The sequence below is a fragment of the Cloeon dipterum genome, chromosome 1, assembly GCF_949628265.1.
Source record: "Cloeon dipterum chromosome 1, ieCloDipt1.1, whole genome shotgun sequence".
NCBI classification, from domain to species: Eukaryota; Metazoa; Arthropoda; class Insecta; order Ephemeroptera; family Baetidae; genus Cloeon; species Cloeon dipterum.
In genome coordinates this window covers 8,948,483-8,968,528 of record NC_088786.1, presented here as the reverse complement: position 1 = coordinate 8,968,528, position 20,046 = coordinate 8,948,483, and the positions used below count along the sequence as shown (strand labels likewise).

Sequence of the window (20,046 nt, the reverse complement as noted above, 5' to 3'; positions counted from 1 at the left end):
GATTTGCCGGGGGAAGGAAAAGGAGGAATAACAGGCTTTTCGCTCTCGGCATGCCCAAGACGGCCATTTTTGTCTATTTTTCAACTTGCATTGTATACATTTAAATTCATAAATAACACACGCTAGACATTTCAAGGAGGAATATTTGCGGAAAATAAATAGTTTAAATATTTTCTTATCGCCTCCAAGAACACAGTCAAGAAATTTTTGGAGAATCTTTCAAAATTGTGTTCTGAATGGTCTTGAACAGTTATTTTATAACATATAACGACAATTTTTAAGAGGTTTCTCCTCCATTTGTATTTTTTTTTTATTTCGAACAACATTTAGTGCTTCTTGTGATCTAGTTCCATTTCTACACAATTAGATTTAGTCTCTTGCAATATATTGTGTAGAGTTCAATCGATGCATTGAGATTATAATCACTTCTATATCAATCAAGTTGCATTCGCATTCCTTTAAAGTAAAAATAGTAATCCCACTTTCAATCAGTCTTGATTGAGCCAAGAAGTAAGTCTCTCTTTGTAACGAATTATGCGACAGCACGTTTTCCTGCCATGTGCTGTGTACAAGAGCAAGTCCCGGTTTAATTATCATTCCAATTACGCCAACTGCTCTATCGATTTTGAGCTCCACGCCTCTTGTTATTCACAGACTCCGCAGTCAGTCTCTTGCCTCTGCGAGTTGGTTAGTCGACTGGTCAAATCCCCGCAGCCGTGTTTACAACTCTGATTCGATGCATGGTGAAAGAGCAGTTTGCTCCCGTGGCATACAGCATTGACGAAGGGAAAAAATAAAACTACACGAGTGGTAAAATTCATGCAGTGCCAATTTGCAGAGGCAGACGCTTTTTGTCACGCTTTTGTGATTGATTGGAGGCTTGATTCAGTGTAGCAAAGGGACAGCTGTGAAATTAGCCTTTTTTGCGTCCGTGCGAATTCATGATAATTGGCAAAAACTGAATGGGATCCATGGTGAATTTTATACAAGGGTGCAAAATATGCACTAACGATGCAGGATTTATTAGCAAATGAAACGTGCACATGTGTGGATCAATAATTTTGAATGTGTATGTCCACAGATGAATGAATGGGATCTGAAATGATTAGCATATTAGTTGGAATTTGGCAAACTGCAGACTCCAGCTTAATTCGCCAATTAGGATTGAGTCCTAAAGTGTTGAAAGTCACCAAAAGATGGTGCCACCATACATTTATAATTTACTTTTATTTTAGATTAAATCCTGTTATGTTGTCAATTTGTCGCGTAAAATTATTTCATCTGATGTGCTGAAAATTAAAATCTGAAAACGACAGCAAAGATTTTTCTTGATTTTTTTGATTTTGCTGAACCGATTTTTGCTTTAGCACATTTTGAAACATTTTTGCAGCAGGAATGAATATACAGAAGCAGGGGTATGTTACATCTAAAACCACGTGAAACTTTTAAATTACCAGTGGCACCATCTGTTAGCGGCTTTGAATTTTTAATACTAATTACTTCCCAATTGGTGAATTTGCTCTTGTCGAAAAAATAATCAAACAACCTTTTTTTCTACTTAAGATTTTGATTTGGCTTCTTTGATTCTTTTATTCCCCTCGGGGTCCACTGATCTCTACCAAATGTATGCAAAGCTCTCGCGTGCAGCCTGTCAAACGGCCGAATTCAAATGATTTGCAGATGCATTCGATTTGTATTCGAAAAGCCGCATTTTCTCCGCAGAGCGCATTAGCCCCCCAAGTGCGTAGACTGCCGGGCTTGAAATTTGAATAAACCATCAAGAAAGAGTGCACATATGCTGGGAGGGAGCCTTTGCAAAGAGACCATTTAATGTTTTAAAGCGTCGTAGAAATGGAAATCCCGAAGCATTTTTATTTTTATCCAACGCCTCTTCCCATACTTGCGGGTCTTCCGGGCTGAGCGAGGAACAGTTTATTATTATTATTATTTCACCTCCACCAAGCGCGGCAAGTTTCGGCTCTTTGCTTTTCGCACGCAGTGATAGGATCAATATTATTACGTATTATACGAGGAAGGAGAGACGGAAATTCCATTTCTTTTGTGCAAACACAATGATTTCCCTCTCGTCTGCACCAAAATTCCCTCCGCTGGCTGCGGACCTTTTGCTCATTCGCGGCGCATAAAATTGTCCTATGCTGTTTGTGTTTTTTTAACGCGCTGTTTTTTTATTTCCAGCCGCGTGAGCAGCATTTCAATTTGCATTGCGAAAAGATAAAAAGCTCATTACCAAAGTGTAATGCAATTATAATGCGCGGTGGCACACAGAGCGCGCTTTTATTTGCGCCACTGGAAATGCAGGGAGCTAAAAGGCTGCGCTGCGTTTTTGTTATTTTTCATCGCCAATTAGTAAGGCACAGAGGCGGCTCAAATGAGCCTGCTAATCGGCACTCCAGTGCCATGCATGGCGGACTCGCAACCAGTGTGTATGTTATTATGTGTCCATTCCCACGCACCAAAGCAGCTTTTTCGGTTCGGCGTTTATAAACAAATTGGCCAGCCGCTTCAAAAATCGTGCTTTGCCATCGGAAACGAACAGAGAAAGCAGCAGGACTTTAGAGCTTAAGGCCAAACATTTCCATATCAATGAACTCGCACTGCTGTTCGAATAAACAATTATTCTCGCAACTGTGCCGATGGAATGAGAAAATTATCACACAGAGCATCGCTCATTCTGTTACTGCATTATTGCGAGTGCTGCGGAGTGAAATCCCATTTCATTTCAATTTATCGCGTCAATATAAATTTTAATTAAACTTCAAACAGCATTCGGATGGGAATATAGGAATACATATAATTACAGCCAACACAAAAACCAACATTATGCAAATGTATTAGGTATATAATAAAATTGGAAATATGATAAGCTAATGAGCACCAGAACCAGAGGCTAGGTACGCGATGGATTTGGTTCCGGTCGGTCAGGTCCAAGATGGCGTTGAAATGTGGAAAACTCTGAGATTTGTTCGTGCTCTGACGCGCACGAACAAATTAATTTCAAATGCATAGCAGCAGCATCAAGATTAGCGTAAGTTGCGGAATAATTTATGAATTGATACCATTCGACATTAATTCAGCTGCGAATAATGCTGTGGAAGGGAAACATTCACTGACGCCAGTTCATAAGCACTTTATTTCGCGAATAAACCTCGCCAGGCTAAATTGATAAGCCGAATGTTGCGCGAGCGCTTGACCCGCAACACGCGCGCGCGCAAAATGCAAATTCAGTCGTGTTTATCTGGCAAATCCTTGGCAGCAAAACAATGAAATAAATCCAGCGGCAACTCGGGAGTTATTGCACAGAAGGGAGAAAGAGATGCACGCCCGGCTGGTCCGGCGTAACAAACCTTTTTTGCGTGCATCCATGCTTGAAAAAAACATGGCACAGCGCACACACACCCGTCTCGTCTACTGCTGGCAAAATAAACTGAAAAGCTAAACAGGCCAGGCCTGCCTATCGATGTGTGTGGATTTGCATGTTCCATAGCGGAGGAGGATCTCGCAATATCTCTTCGTCCACAGGCGAAATCTTCCTCCGACGAAAGGAAGCACTTGGCCGTGAAATGCGTTGTTTCGCCATGGTTTCAATTTCACCGACGCGCCGGACTAATCACTATGCTCGCCCTCCGCCAACTTATTAATGATGCAAAAACTTCCAAGTTCGCTTGAGAACGCAAAGTTTGCGGCTCAACTGGATAAATTGCTCCTCCGACTTGCACGCCCTCGACTGTGAAATTCTGCCGGGAATTTCGGCACCACCGACGTGATGAAGCAATAATTGACTTTTCTTACGCATGTTTGCTTCAAAGATATTGCATATTTAGCTCCAAAAGCATTATCTTATAACAAGATCAGTTTTTCAGGAACTAATATGGCTACAATAAAAATTAATAAAGTTTATTGGGAATTTAAAATTGCGTCTGAAAATCTCAGGAAGGTAAATAGAACACAGCCTGTTAATTTTTCTGTCAAAATGGAAAAAATATTGGAAACAGGTTCGATAAAAATCCTTATATTTATATTCTAATTTACTATCGGTAAAAAAATTTATCAGAATTGCCAACCGATATCATTTAATTTCAACCTCAAAGTTACATTTAAGAGCAAAAACTATGTGTATTAGAGAATTTTAACCACTGAATATTTGAATTTTTCAGCAAAAACAGGTAAAAACCTTCAAAAACCCAAAATGTTTTCAAAAATTGTTATAAAACCCAATTAAACGAAGTCTAAAACTGCCCAATATCATGTCTTAAATTCCCAACTCCTTCAAAACACCGATATTTTGCAGTTTGTGCAGTTTGTGTGTCATTTATTGAGACTTTTGTGTAGTGACCAGAAAGGTTTTTCATTTGTAATGAAATGCAGCTTCATTTTCTTAGAGGAGAATGTTCAGATTTGAACCTGTTTCTTGAAATGACCTCTACAATAAAAAAATCCAAGCATTTTTAATTTATTTTTGCTGTCAGTGTGTGTCATTTAACAAGGAGGAAAGCTGATAAAAAGCGTCCATTTCCATTCCTCCTCCCTCTTCCGAGTCGTTTAATCAATGCATATTTAATTACTAAAATGGCGAAACCCGTGGAACAACTCATTCTCCGCCGGGGACAAACAAAATAAAACTGCTTCTTGCTCCCAGGAGCAGCAAAAAGAAGGGTTGGTCTTGCCAATTAAGAGAAATGTGTGTACAAAAGGAGAGGGTGGCGAGGCGAGGCGAGCGACTTCTTCGAAAATTAAGTCGAGCGGCAAGATGGTCTTTCACTCAATAAGAGCGCGCGGCAGGAATCAAGTGAAAAATATTCCGCATCACAAACAGCAAGAAAGAGAGAACGAGAGCGAGCGAGACGCTTTTTAATTAAAGAATATTAAAGGCAGGTGTGTTTGTATTCGTATACGAATCATTTGCATGACAAAAATGCCTCGCAGGAGCAGGCGTGTTTTTTGTGTGTTTGACAACAAAAACAACACGCCTGAGAAGGTTTGCATTGAGAGTTGTCATCAGAGAGACAAGTAATTTTGCATTCGCTGGGAAAGAGAGGGTGCGATAGGGTGCGATAGGGAGCAGTGAACGTTTGAATTCGGCAGGCGTCACCACTCGTGCGTGCGTTTAACTGACTCTCGCATCCACCAACTTTGAATTAAATTAGTCGACGATGGAAAACGACTGTGTACGTCTGCCTTGTGCGTTTTGTTCTCGATTTTGCATCTCATTGTGAGTTGCTCTGCGAAGTACTTAACCTTCACTGGAAAATGAGATTCTTCTCTGGCGCGCGTCTTCGAAACTCCTTATTAAGGCGAACAAATGGGGCTCCGAAATTAAAGCGACTGACTGACTTTCCCCTTCGCTTTTGTCAAACAAGATTGCACCTCCGTGAGAATTAATTGAAAACAAAGTCAATGCCTTTTACTTGAATGATTTTAGCATAGTATTTATGACTTAATTGCAAAACTTACACACAGCTTGAATGTTTGAGAAGAACACTTTGACCATTAACATTTTGGCATAATAGCAGGAGAAATTCCTCATTACTTTTAAATAAAAAACGTGGAATATATGATTATTTTACTTCAAATTAAATCGAAAGAAATTTATTAAAAAAACTGCCTGGATTTTATGGAGGCGTGATTTAGGTTTTAATAGTTTATAAATGATAAAAGCCAATATTAATAAGGTCAAATTATGCTATCCATTCAATATTATATGTTCTTATTGATGGCAATTAAATAAAATAAATTAGTTTATAACTTTTCATTTTATATTTTATGACTTGATTGGGGTCAAAATATCAATTTAATTAAAACCAAAATAAATTTTTAATAAAAAAACAATTAAATTAAATTTTTAAATTACTTTGTAATTTAAAAATATCAATAGCACAATATTTTTTAAACTATAGTATTTTTTAAAGTATGTATCATTATTTTAAATAAATTAATTACTAAACTTTGCGTAAACTTATTTTTTGTATTTTTTTGTATTTTTGTTCTGCCGGTGGCGTTTAGTGAAAGAAAAGTAACGGAAAAATTGCGCAACTTTCATCAACCAAACGGAAATTTCCTTGTTGCAAGAAAAGGGCAACAATCAATTCGACAATGAAAATTTGGGTGTTTGTTGAGCGATATGCGCAATTTTATCGCAGCCAGGATAATTGTTCTCAATTAATGAAAATATTACTTGACTGCTCAAGCCCCCTTATCCTACATATGGCTTACACGCTGAAATCTGTTGTTTTGACGTGTCACTCATCTGCCGGCGGTGCAAACGCGAATATCAACGCGGATGGCCGTGATTAACGAGCCAAACCGCTAAAACGGCAATTGGAACCAAACACACGTCAAGCATCTCACCCCTCATTCTGACGCAAATTAAATCAGTCTGCTATCAAATTAATTTCCGGCGACGCCTGCTCTAATTTATGCCCTGTTATATTAAAAAGTGCACATTCGCCGGGGGGGCCAAGACCAATATAAAGCGCCGGGTCGCTTGAAAAGAAACGCACGTACAGCTGCCGCAGCCGACGCGCTTGTAATTGCCATTTTTGCCGGCTCGATGTGTTTTTCACACCCAGTGCGCACGAGGAAAGAGAAAGAAAGAGGAAAAAATAACGAGGTCGGCTTAATATCCGCTGCTCATTTAACTTGCAATAAATACGTGAGCCATTAGACTCTCCTCGAGCGAGCTTCTGACACGCGGAGAGCGCCATTTACAAAAGTGCTTAAGGGAACTACCCCACGGTGTTGGCGAGGGCGAAATAATGTATATTCATTTGTCTCGGTCGACCTCTGAATTATTGAGCGCTATTCAGCTTTGAAAATTGCTTGCATTAGATCCTTTGCTTGTTGTAATAATATACTTTAGCCAAGCTGGATTTTGCAAGCCAGGTTATATATAGCTAATTGTAAGAGGAACTGCATCAAGGGTAGTTAATTCATGTTGTTGATACATCAACCTACTGAAAAAATGCAATAAAATGTGTATATTTTCGGTTGCTATATAGTTACAAATTACATAATATTTCAAAACACGCACATGCCAAGAATATTGTCAAATTTATTTTTAAACATGTGCGGAACGTCCTCGTGTAGCTACTAGTAACAATAATAAAGGTGCAAGTTTATCAAAGGAGGAAAATATATGCATTTTTTATGGAAAAAGTTTACAAATTCCCAAATTAGGAAAGCGATTATTTGCTTTTAAACCAATTATAAAATGCATTTTTGTCCTATGCAACCAATTATGAAATGTCGAAATATTTTACTTAAACGAATTTTTTTCAGATTAATGATTGTATTCATAAAATTGGAGTAAAAATAATTTCATTTTTTAAATGTCACATGCCCCGCTATTCCTTTACTCACATTTACAAGAAATGCAAGGAACCTGAAAAGGAACGCTCAGAATTTAAGTTTTAAATTTTATGTTAAACCTTTTATTTGCAAAAGGTTTCTTAAAATAGTTGACTATGGATACGAGTAATTTTTATTACAATCAACGGATACAAGACATCATATGAAATTTGCAGCGCACCAGTATTTATTTCAACCTTTTAATTGGTTGCCATAATAAGCAGTCGATTGATCTAATTGTTCAAGCAATTAAACTCAGCTAGAATTAATAGAGAATAATTCAAATTTGGCAAATTTTACAGTACTTATTTATAATATTGGATTTTTCTTATCGAGATCTATTCCATGGTGTATGTCGCTTTTTGGGGAAACTCTCTTTGTTATAAAACTATAAATTATATTTAATTTCAAGTAGAGAGACATTTCACCATTTTTAAGACATATTACAGTTTGTAAACTTTTTTACAATCCAACGTAACTTAACCCTCAAGGATTATACCAACAAAGAATTTTCTAGTTTTTGCAGCAGCAGTGTGTTTCTTTGAAACGTCTTTTCAGATTGAAGCATTAAAAAATACAGAAAATATATTGAAGATAGAATTTAAACACCAATTAAACGAGGATCTCTCTTTCTCACAAAATAGCCGTTGGAGACCCCCCCCCCCCCCAGGCTCCAGGTGGCCGAATTTTTACAGTTTTAATTACGCGTCTTGGCGGTTGCGGTTTTCCCTGGAGGGTGGTTTCGCAGGCCACTCGAGGCTCATTGTTTTGCTCTTTGCCGCGCACGAGTGAGTGTGCAGGGCGGGCGGTGTAAGTACATGGGCGTACACGTCATTATCGTCACGCAGCTTGTTTGATAATAAGTATGCAGGCCGGGTGACACGTCACGCGACGCTAACTAGCAAGGGTATCAACCCTGCCTCCGCCCCCCGCAGCAGCCCCGCCGAGTGTGGGCCGAGCGAGCGAGAGAGCAGCAAAGTGGGGAGCGCGCGCGGCACTACACTTTAATGTAATAAAAGTTATTTCGCCGCTCGGCAGGTAATAGCTCCTAATTAAATGAAGCCGCGTGTGGCAAATTTTTCACCCCCACCCTCTCCGCACCCTCCGCTCTGCGGTGTGTGGATGGAGCCGGCCGCGTGCGCAAGAGTAGAACTTGCAACTTTCGGCGTATGTGTGTTTGCCGGAGGATCGCGTACCATCGCCCGGCAATTTTAATTTCCAAGCGTTTTACCAAAATAAATACACCCTTCTAGATAGTTCTAGCACTTGGAGGAGGTGAAAATTCTCTATACGTAACAAAAATAAAAATTTGTCGGCTTTCAAACCTTTAATAATATTTTAAAACGTTTTTTATACAGAATAATTAATTGCTTGAGTTCCTAAACCGCGTGAATTTCAAAAACGACATCTCGCAGCCGCGTTTATTTTTTATGGCTAAGCATTTTTGCTGACTGACCAAATTTTTCAAGTGAAGTTTGACGGTGCTAAAGTGCCGAGTACTAATTTTCCCCCGTAATTTTCGATTTTTTTTTACTTTTTAACTGGCTGGAGCAGCTTAGCCAAATTCAAGGCGGATGGCGGTTGACCAATTGGCCTAAATTAATCAGCTGGCTTGGACCTCTAATTATAAAACAATCGAATCTTTACGATCCAACAGCCCGGTTTTTTTTCCTTAAATCTTTAAAACGATAAATATTAAAATATACAAACAAAAAATCGTGAAATTATCGGCCAAAACTCATTTGCTTCATACAAATGTCTGAAAGGGATCAAATTTTAATTTATTGTGTTTTAATCGAAGCATTTCTGATAAAAATGACAATTCTTGAGGCTATGCATTAGGAATTTGAAACTTTTAAAATCTTCTCATGTACAACCTTCATCCTTAAAAGTAAATTGGAAAAATAAACAGAAAAAACACACAACAACGTGTTAGGGAGAAATGCAGGTACAAAAAAAATACCAAATCCTGTGTTCCATGCATAGCATTCATTCTTTTTTCAACTGCGGTGCAGACATTTTCGTGCTCTGTAGAAAGTTTTCTCAGTTGCCTGTTCTTATCAGAACCTGGCTGAGAATTAGATTCGACCCATTAGAGGTACATCTTAAACATATTTTCAATTCCAGTGCAAATGATTTATTCTGCTACGAACTTTATGAGCCTAAAATCAAGAAATATGTTTTTATTTTTCAGGTTTTTAGCTCTATCAAGTTGTAGTGCTATGGCTGAAGAGGTGACAAAGAAAAATATTTAACAACATTATAAATTTTTGAGCATTTTTTTATTAAATTACAGAGCAATGAAGAAAAAATTTGGCACAGCAAGCGATCCACTGATCCTATTAGGGCAGACGAGTTCGTCGTGAGACAGCGAGCGGACGGGAAGAAAATACATGTGGCCAGGGTGACGGAAAATGGAGATACCCTGGTGGGATACGTGATGAACGGCATCGCCTACTTTGCCTGCGAGAAAAAAGTGATCCAGAAAAGAGAATTTGAAGTTCTCCTCGGGCACGATTATGAATGGGTGGTGCGTGATGTGAGGGGCAATGTGCCGGAAAACGCGATCCAGGCAGGAACAGCCAAATTAAAGGTGGACTATTTTGGTCGCTCACCACTGCCTGTCTGCATCGGAATGTTCAAAGTTGGACACGAATTTTTAGCTGGACAGGTATGAAAATATATATTTATTCTTTTCGGTGGTAAATTCATTTCTCCCTGGACTTCAAAGGTGTTTGAGAGGAGTTGCGCCATTCCATGGTATACAAAAGATAGGATAGAATCTAAATCCAAATATTACTCAATGCTAGTTCACCAGACATCAAAGACAAATGCAGGAATAACACAATTTAGTTCTTAGCGCAGATATAGATAATGCACGAGAAGAAGGCACCATCAAGTAAACAAAATTCGTTTCATAAAAATGATTGGATGTTTGAGCATAACATTATATTATACATTCATAAATGAATTTAAAACTCTTACAATAATTTGTATAATTGGGATAATAACATGTATGTAACTAAAGACAGTAAAAGATTGCCCAGTGAGGGTATTTCCTTTCAAAATTTTACTTTTGATTATTTATTCAAATGTTATTTGAATACTGTCAACTGACTGACAGAAATGGACGAGAAAATATTTGCAGCAACATTCTTCTTTTTTCTTTTACTATATTATATAAAAGTTGATAGATTCTTGAAGCCTCATTCTGCTTTCAAGACACTAGGAAATGTAACATTTCAAGCATTTTGAGAAAATAAGCAAAAATATCTTTCAAATTATGATATGTCACTTACATTCCTAAAGGTCTCGTGGTTGAAAGCCTCGAGCCTAAATAAACCAATTTGAAATATTTATAACGGTTAATATTCGCGATTACTTTATTCAGTATGAATTCCTGGAATAGCATTCATTTTTTTCTCAACGCAGCCTGGATTTTCAACATTATTCCTGTTATCAGTTTACCCTCAAAACCGAGCCAATATAGAGAGTGAATCAAATCCGAAAGAGGCCCAGGAGTTAGATTTAATCAACCTTTCATCCTCTCAAGAAATATTTTTACAGTTTAATTTCTGCCGACGACGACACAGCCTATTCAACGTGCAGCAGTCCCAGACGGCGAGCTCTTTCTGAGAAAATACTTTTACAGCTTCTTCACCTGTTAATAATGAAAAATTTCCTTTATTAATTTCTGCACGGGTTGACACTTTAATCTAGCGCAGCAGTAAAATTCCTTAACAGCTTTTTTACACACCTGGCGAACAAAAAGCACTTCCAGTCACTCACTTTTAATAAGAGCTGCGATGCATTGTGCACGCGAGCACAAGCAATCTCACGCCGTGCATGTTGTGCAGCAGCACGGAAGACGAGCCGGCATAACAAAGAACATTTGATGCATTTCTGCGGGGCTCTCGCATTCATAAATTGCGAGCTAGTTGCACAAAAGGCAGAAATAATAATAATTTCTCTTTGTGATATCAGAGAAACGGCGTTTTTCCTGCAGTTGCTGCTAATATTTGAAATGCATGCGTTGTTTATCAATATAACCCTGATGATGGAAACAAATTAACGTTCCGCCGCGATTTATTGCGACAGCGACCGTCGCTTTGATGCTGCGGTGAATTAAGCCACAAGCACGCAGCGGCAAGCCCATGCAAATAAATTACGACTGACTGAGCTGAGAAACTGCTGCCATTAACGTGCAGCAGGTTAAATATTGCGGCCGGTGTCTCATTATTAAAACAAGACCATCATCAGCCTCGCAGAAGACACACGGGCCATTTCTTCCGCAGAACGCCTCCGAGTCTTTAAAGACTGATTCATGGGAATATGTCTGCTTGACAATAATTTAAAAAAAAGAGTCAAAATAACGGCGTGGTGACTTCATTGATATCGATTTTTTAAAACAGCTGAGTAGGAGTGGATTAAAAGCATTATTTCAAGAAGGATTAAGTCATTCTTAAGCTTCGAGTATTTCATTTCAATTTTTTCTTTATTTTTAAATCGAATCAGCACCATACTCATGGTCATCATTTAAATATCTTTTTTATGTTCCAGCCGTTTTTTTAATGACCTCAAAATTAGTCACTAGAAATAATGAACTTTGCAGACAATCTCAGAACAGTTTTTTTGAACCTTAGAATCTTAAAAATGCATTCCCAAAAATGTTAAGACTGCTAAATCTCAGCTTTTGGTCGCCAAAAATGCAAAACAAAATCACATCATTCGACTCTTCTAGCGCACTGAGGGCTTTTACGGATTTTTACACCTTTTCCATCTTCATTATAAATATTTTCAACTTTTTCAACAGTTCCATTTTAATCCAACGATGGCCCCAATCTGGCGTTAAATGGGACCGAATGACCCTGTTCCTGAGGACGCGTTCGTCTGCTATGAGGCTGTATCAGCGACACAACCAGTAATCCGCCATCAGGCAAGGATGACGTACCGGGGAAACACCCTGGTAGGGCACGATATAAACGGCAGGGCCTACTTTGTGTATCTTGGAGGAAAGCACACTTCGAGAGAGTTCGAAGTGCTGCTGCTTAATGGCAAGTTAATTTGGAAGCAAGCTGACGAGTGTGGTGATTCTTTTAAGGCAGGAAAAGCCATGGATCACTTTGGTTACCTATAGTGCCTGTCTTCATCGGAAAGCTTGCCAATCTCAGAGGAGCCGGACAGGTTTGTAGTGGGATGAGAATTGATTAGAAGTTCACATTTTATTTTATTTTATTTTTCAGGTTGTTATGGGGCGCTGTTCCTTTGTAAAAACGCCCTATGATACCGTTGAAATAACGGACAACTATAAGGAATTCTCACCAGAGATGAACCGTAAATAAAATAATGACGCATGATTTAGTTTAAGCAAAAAAATTAGTTACAGTTTTAAAATTGTAAATTGAGTGTAATCGGAAAGAGAGAATTCAAATTTAGACTAGAAGGATGTGTGTGCTTTTGAAATTTGACAGTTCTTTTACTCATTTTAAACTCAACTTGAATTTACTGTCTGTCGAAATTAATCAAAAAATGATTTGCTGTAAGTAAAAATTTCAGAAAAATAAACTTGTATGTTTACAATTAAAATTATAATTTGTTCCATTCAGCCAACGTTTGTGCTCTCAAAAGGGATTCCCTCAAAAATATTAGCAAAGTGCTTCATGAAGCTTTTGACAGTTAAAGTTTGATTGGAAAAGTTTAATTTTATCCGACCAAGAATTCACAGATCTGCATTTCTAGGTTATTTAGGCAAATAACAGTTGAATCTCTTGGCATTTCAACTGCCATGCAGAATGTAATTCCAAAAGTTTTCAGCAGCTCTGGCTTTTCTTCCACGTAAAAGATCAAATCTTGAGTTCACTCTAACATATCTAGAACTGTCGCTCGATGCTTGACATTTGGTCACGTCAAGAGACCGCCGACCGTTGATATTTACTCCTAAATATTTTCCACGCTGAAATTCTTCACCGCGAGGGACGAGGCACAATAATTCACCGCCCGCGCACATGCAAATGACGCGCCCACCCGGCGTGCTTTTTATTCGGAAAGCCGCCGCCGGGCATGACTTTCTACGCGGCTTTGCGACTCACCTTGGCTGAGGACGGTGCGGCGCCGGAAAAGAGCGCCACCCACACCAGCAGAAGCAGTCGTGTTCGCCGCCGCATACTTCCTCCCTGTGACGTCTGAAACAAGACAAAAAGGAATTTTCACTGTCAGGTGAAAGTGGAATATTTCCCTCGCCTTTTTAAAAGGCAAAATTCCAGCTAGTAGGAGAGAGAGAGAGAGAGAGAGAGAGAGAGAGAGAGAGAGACCGCAAGCATGCTCCTCAATTTTAATGTATGAAAAAACTTATTTTAACATGCAGCTAAAGCCTCTTTTTATAAAATTATGAAAATTATCTTAAAAATAAAGCTCGTCTTTTGATCAAATTTTAAATCCATTTAAGGGATAAATTATGAAAACTCGATTTTTAATTGACAATCGAATTTTCCTAGCAATGCCTTTGAGATGCTCGATATTCATTTTCATCAAAAAGTCCAGTGTCCCAAATATTTCTATTTTAAGAAAAAATAAAAATCAAAATTTCTTCCTTAATTGATTCAAGATCATATTTTTTAAAAATATTTTTAGCAATGCCATAATTGATTGTTATTTCTAAATATTCACTTGAAAAAAAGAATCTATTACCTATTACATAATGGTTGAATTTTCCTATTTGAGCACAATTTTTCCAAATCCCAACAATAGAAATTATTGCATCGATATATAGCAACAAATTTAGAAAAGAGCCGCAAAACTGGATGAATACAAAAATCGGTTCAAAAATCCTCCCCCAATCCGTCGTTTATATAAATCCCCAAGTTGTTCTCGGATGGAAAGAGCGTTGCGTTCAATTTGCGTGCAAATTTATGGCCGTGATTGTGAATTTCGAGGCAGCACGTACCGCGTGTACATAACATAATACGCCGGTTTTGCACTTGATGTATGAATTTCCAATCGATTTGCCGCGCGCAGCTCTAACTTTCTTTTTTTTCCAGCGGAACAAGCCAGCGGCGGCAATACATTTCATCGACTTTTCTTCGCTGGCGTCCGTCCAAAAAGCAGAGAGCGAACGGAAAGTGCGACAATATTGAAATCTGCCGACGCAAAAAAGGCCACCGTTTCCTTCCTGATCTTTGGCGAGCGTTCGCTTTAATCGCGGTGACAATTGCGCCCTAGCTGCTTACTTGCGAGGAAATTTCTTCTGCATTGTGGTCACACCCTATTAAACGGGATAAAGAGATATTGTCTGAAAGCAATGCGATTCTTTTGAAGTGCCTCCATGTCTCTGTTGAAACAAGAGCGAAAGAATGGTATATTCATTTCAGCCTCGTTTATGGTGTGTTTAAAAGAGAATGAAACAGGCTAACAGCTGAAGAAAATTGGCTATTTTCGGTTGTCTATCATTTGAGTTATGAAACAATATTGTGCAAAATTAGAATAAAATCAGATTTTTTATTTTGATCTTGAAATATCTGTGAGTTTCATTCATAAGTATGCGCAAAACTGATAACCATATAATATATTATTATTTTTTCTTTTGTCGTTGTTCTATATTCGGGGCATCAGAGGTGCACGGTTCGTTGTGAATGGAAAAGAAACATGCAAGTTATTGAATTGGTGGTAGTAAGTATAAGAAATATCATGTCAAACGTTTAGAACCTGATAAAGCATTTACTGAAATAATCAACTTTTTAATCAAAAATGGAATAATGTCGGCACAATCCTTTGCATACGTTTTTAAGGCTAAATATATTTTATTTCTGCATGATTGAAGCAAAAGTTTACTTTCAGATGGCACCTTTAGTCTATTTAGACAGATGTTTTACTCACGATTTGCAGCTTTAAGTTGTTCATATTATTTTTATGGAATTTTAAGATGTGAAAATCTTTTGTGACCACTTGAATTGCAACAAGATTGTTTCGTTGATTTTTCTTGTTCCCTTTTGGCATATGATATTAACTTAGATGATATAAATTAAGTTGCCGACTATCTTTAGAATTGCCGACGTTTCAGCAAAATGTTCGCTTTGTATACATGGCCGTTTTCACTTATTTTTATATTGTTGATATCAGTGAAATGCATTAATATAAATAAAAATTGATCCACAAAAGGCGTTGAAAAACAGGTGATTTTTTTTATATCGTGAAATTTGAAAATTGTAATAAATGTTACCATTCTTGAGTTTGATTACGATCATAACTTTATATCCCTTGATTTGAAGCAAATTAAGTTATTCCAAGGGATTTTTGTCGATGCAGATCGTTAAAACTGCAATGACAAATGTTCAGCAACTTATGATGGTTTACAGATTATTTTAATCTGGTTTCAATGCATACAATTGTATGATTTATACGGATTTGATTTATTCAAGAGCAAAAAACTCATGGCCATTATGCATTTATTTTTCAAAAGCACTTTACTAGATATGGCCGATATGACCTGATTTTTATAAAAGTAATGAATGCTCAAATATTAATTTCCTGGATTATGGAGTTTCAATTCATTTCAATATCAGATCAAAATTTCCCTCATAAATAGATAAACCTAAGCATACACTTAACATTTTTTGTTGTTTCATTCCAACCAAGCTCTAATTTGATGATGTACCGCACCACTTGATTTATTAATTAGCATTTTCGTCTGCTGCAAAAAGCCCCGTCGACCACATCAAGAGGCGGAATTTCAGTAGCAAAACCCGACTCTCTTATCATTGAAGCGTAGGCTGGGCAAAAAATTAATTACACAAACTCCCTGGACGAGCTACAACTCGGGAAGAGAGGAATCCGCGCGCAAAAACTTTTTCACAAACAGCAAAGAACTTGGCTCTCGGTTATTTTTGCCGCTCTCAATACATGTGCGGCGTAGGCATCGATCGGCGCTCATTTTGCACGAGAGAGAGAGAGAGAGAGAGAGAGAGAACGCGAGGCACCGTTTTATATTATAATAAGGGCGGACGGCGTTTCGTCTCTCTCGTGCAGACGTGCCTGCTGCCGCGCCCGCCGTTTAAAACGGACCAGACGCAAAAAGCCGCCTTATTTTTCGGAGGCTGCTGCATGATCCGCTTCGGCCAGAGCGACAACCGTTCCCGAATATAAATGCTCGCTCTCTCACTCTCGCCTTTTTTTCCGTGTTGCCCCATTTCATATTCAGCTGGGAGCTCAAGCAGCGGCGTCGCCTGCCGTCTTGAATTCCTCCGCTCTCAACTTCTGTGTGTGTGTGTGTGCCATTGCGATGCAAGACCTGCTCCCCTAGCTGCTGCCTGCTCAATCTTTGGAGATTTCCCGCTTTCTTATTTTCGCGTGCACAGCTTTTGTTTATGCACTGTCTGGTTGTTTCTGCCCACGGCTAGCTGCTTGAAATGCAAACAGCTTTTAATGAATTAAATTTGATTGCGGCGCTTCAGTCTATCAAAGACTGTTAGAATTTAGAATAATATATTTCACTACTTTTTTCCAACAGGACTTTTCTTACTTGAGACATGATGACAAGCTCTCACATTGTTTAAAAAATATACAAGTAATTTAAGATCAATTTTCTTATAAGGAACACTTTTCATATCATTTTGAGGCGCCCTTAGAGTCAGTTCAAGAATTCACTGGTTTATTCTTCTTTACCCTTTTAAATGAGTAAATTTGAAATCTGAACTAGCATTTTATAACTTCGTAGAGTGTCATTGAGAAGTGTTTATTATTATTTATTTATCGAACACCATCATAAGGGGATTTCTTTAAAAAAAAACCTACACTTAGCTCATTCCAATTCTCGAGATTCGAGATCAATTAGAGAGAGGTTTGACCAGCAGATTGCTTCGGTACGTTATGAAATTGCACGATTAAGAGTCGGATTGATAAGATATGTTTATATTACGTTCATTTGCATAAAAAGAACAGCATATTTTAAATATTTAATTAGACTCATACCTTTTAAATAATATAAATATAAAAACATTATGATAAAAACTAAAAGTTATTAATCAAATTAAAAATATTAAATTATAAAAATTAAAAATTATAACACTTTATTTGATATGATTTACATTTTAGTGGTTATACAAAAAGTGAGAAATACAAAATTTAATTAATCTAATGATTAAATTTATAAATTAATTGCAATAAATTTATATTTCGGTTATCAAGCATATTTAGACTGCTCTAGCCCATTTTTTCTTACGATTCTCTACTAATTCAAGAACAGTTTTAGAGCGATATATATATATATATATATATATATATATATATATATATATATATATAAAGCTATTTGATATTTATGGTATTTAGCTGTTATAGTAATTACTATTTGAGGTTCAACTCATATGTTTCCACCGGTGTATTTTTAAGGTTTTTACGCAAACGAATCTTTATCAGGAATTTTTCTCGATCCGAAATCTCTTCCTAACTTCATAGAAATCGATAGGATTAAAAAAAAAAGTACAAAAATTATCATTAAAAGCATCTTTACAGCACAACTGTCTATCTTGGCGAAAACCTTTTCTATTGCAAAACGAGCAAAACAAACAAAAGTAAAAATTTGGAAAACGTATTTTTAAGTTGTTTATCAGGTTTTACGTGGGAATAATATGAATTTTAGTGAGGCTGGATATAGCTATAAATTTAGGTATTTTTTACCATTTGGTGTTTAAATAAAATCAGTTGCACAGAAAAATATCATTCAACCTTTTTTTTCAATTTTTGGCAAACTCTTAAATGTAAGCGCATACAAAAATTTGAAAAAAGGATTATTAACTTTGAAATTATGGAGGAAAATTGACATTTTTTCATCCCATGCTGAGTAACGAATATTGTACCAGATTAAAAAGTCTCAGTGAAAATACTCTCTAGAAACCAAAACCAAAAATTAATTTAAATTCGTGTAGTTGACAAATGATTCTTTTTGCCTAAAGGAATAAAAAAACGGGGTTTGCATTCTATAGGAGAGAGAAACACTGAATTGGAAAAGAGGAAGAAATTTTCATAAATATTCCAAGAGCAATTTTCTTCTCCTGCTCTCATCGCGCACGAGGATTTGCGATTTTCGTCGCTGCAACAAATTAGCAAAAAACGCGTTTCAGCGTCGTCGTCTCTTTCCTTCCTTCCGTCAGCACGAGAGAGCGAGACAAATATCCCCGACAGGCGCTTTTCCCTGAAGAGGTCCTGCTTGCTAGAGCGTCGCGCAGCAAAGTGGCACAGTCAAAACAAAATTGCTCTGTTTTCTCTTGAGATTTCCAAAGATTGGCGGCACAAAGCACACTAATAACGCGCGGCGAAAAGAGGCGGAGTAGAAAAATGAAACGACTTGCTTTCTTTCTTTCTTTCTTTTAAATCAGCAACCAATGAACATCTCGGGCGGCTGAAGAACAAATTGCGAAACGATGAAAAATGCACTTTGTGTGCCGCTGACAAATAAGCTGCAAATTGCAGTTGACGTTTTCCATTTTTTGCAGCTGCTCCGGCTCATGCATGACAAACACCACCTGCTGGCCTTTTATTTATTATTAAATTACGCCACCGCTCGGCGGGCCGGGGTTAACTCGCACCCTCGGCCCACTGGCCGGACACGCTGGCTGGCTGCCTGGCTGGCCCGGGCAAGACGTACGTGGACTGCTTTTTAATCGAACCCTTCTAATGCACTCGGCGCCATCCATATTTCATACGCTCACCAGCTATTCAATCTGCTGTCGACGCGATTTGGTCAACTCTCTTTCTGATTTGGCACAGATTGCCTCTCACTGCTCTAGTGAAAAAATTCAACGGTCTGTCAAATTCCATATTTTCTTCTTTTGCTACAAGACTGAATAAGTGCTGCTTCAAGATAAAAAAATGTCCGTTGAACTCAATTTCAAGAAGGATCGAATATTTTTATGCCAATATATATGAGAGTTTTGGCATAATTAGACGGTCTCGGACTAAAAAATCAAGCTAGATCAAACGTGAGACATGCTTTGATTCTAGGATGGTTATCTTTATTAAGTTGGCAAATAACTGCAAAATAAGTAGACAATAATAGTTGAAAATGATAAAGTAAGGAGAAAATTGGGATATAAATGTTTCAATCAACGCAAAAGAGCGACGAAAAGATTTCAGAAGTTCCATAGGGGTAGTTAATAGGGCTGTGGTATTTTTCTTGTTCTTACGATCGTCACGGGGCCATCAATTGAGCACGAGTCATGCAATTTAAAGCCATTTTAGCCATTTGAAATGGTAAAAACCCTTGCAGTACATATAGCCATAAACTGACTCTTAAATTAACAATCAGAAAAAGCGTCAAAATTAACGATTTTCCCGCACTATGAGACACGATCCTTCTTTTCTAATACTCCTGGGTTATACCCCCCTTTAAAATTTTAAAACCGATCTATCGAAATGAAAATCTGTTAAAATTATTCTGACGGTTTTGAGAGGCATTAATTACAAATGTCATCTGCATTTGCATATTCGAATCATGATGAGCTATGTTTTGACACATGCTGTGCGATGTAAAAACAATGTCCGGCACACGTTTTTTGCTTTGCTTTTACCGTAAAAATCATATTTTTCAATTTGCGCATGCCACACGCTTACCCTCTCTTTGCATAAATTTAAATACGAAATTTGTGTTTTTATATCCAGCTAAAAATCGTGTTGGCTGGTTTTATATTT

The 20,046-nt window shown here is 37.7% G+C and overlaps 1 protein-coding gene across 3 annotated transcripts in view; it reads right to left on the bottom strand.

The window, feature by feature from the left end:
• Nucleotides 1-20,046, bottom strand: part of LOC135940284 (follistatin-related protein 5-like) — a 149,921-nt gene that overhangs the window by 89,161 nt on the left and 40,714 nt on the right. For all 3 annotated transcript variants that reach the window (XM_065485126.1, XM_065485133.1, XM_065485117.1), the window contains one exon: nucleotides 13,455-13,547. In XM_065485126.1, coding sequence (XP_065341198.1) covers nucleotides 13,455-13,529 — 75 coding nt within the window. In that variant the 5' untranslated portion in view covers nucleotides 13,530-13,547. The remainder of the gene's footprint in view (nucleotides 1-13,454; nucleotides 13,548-20,046) is intronic.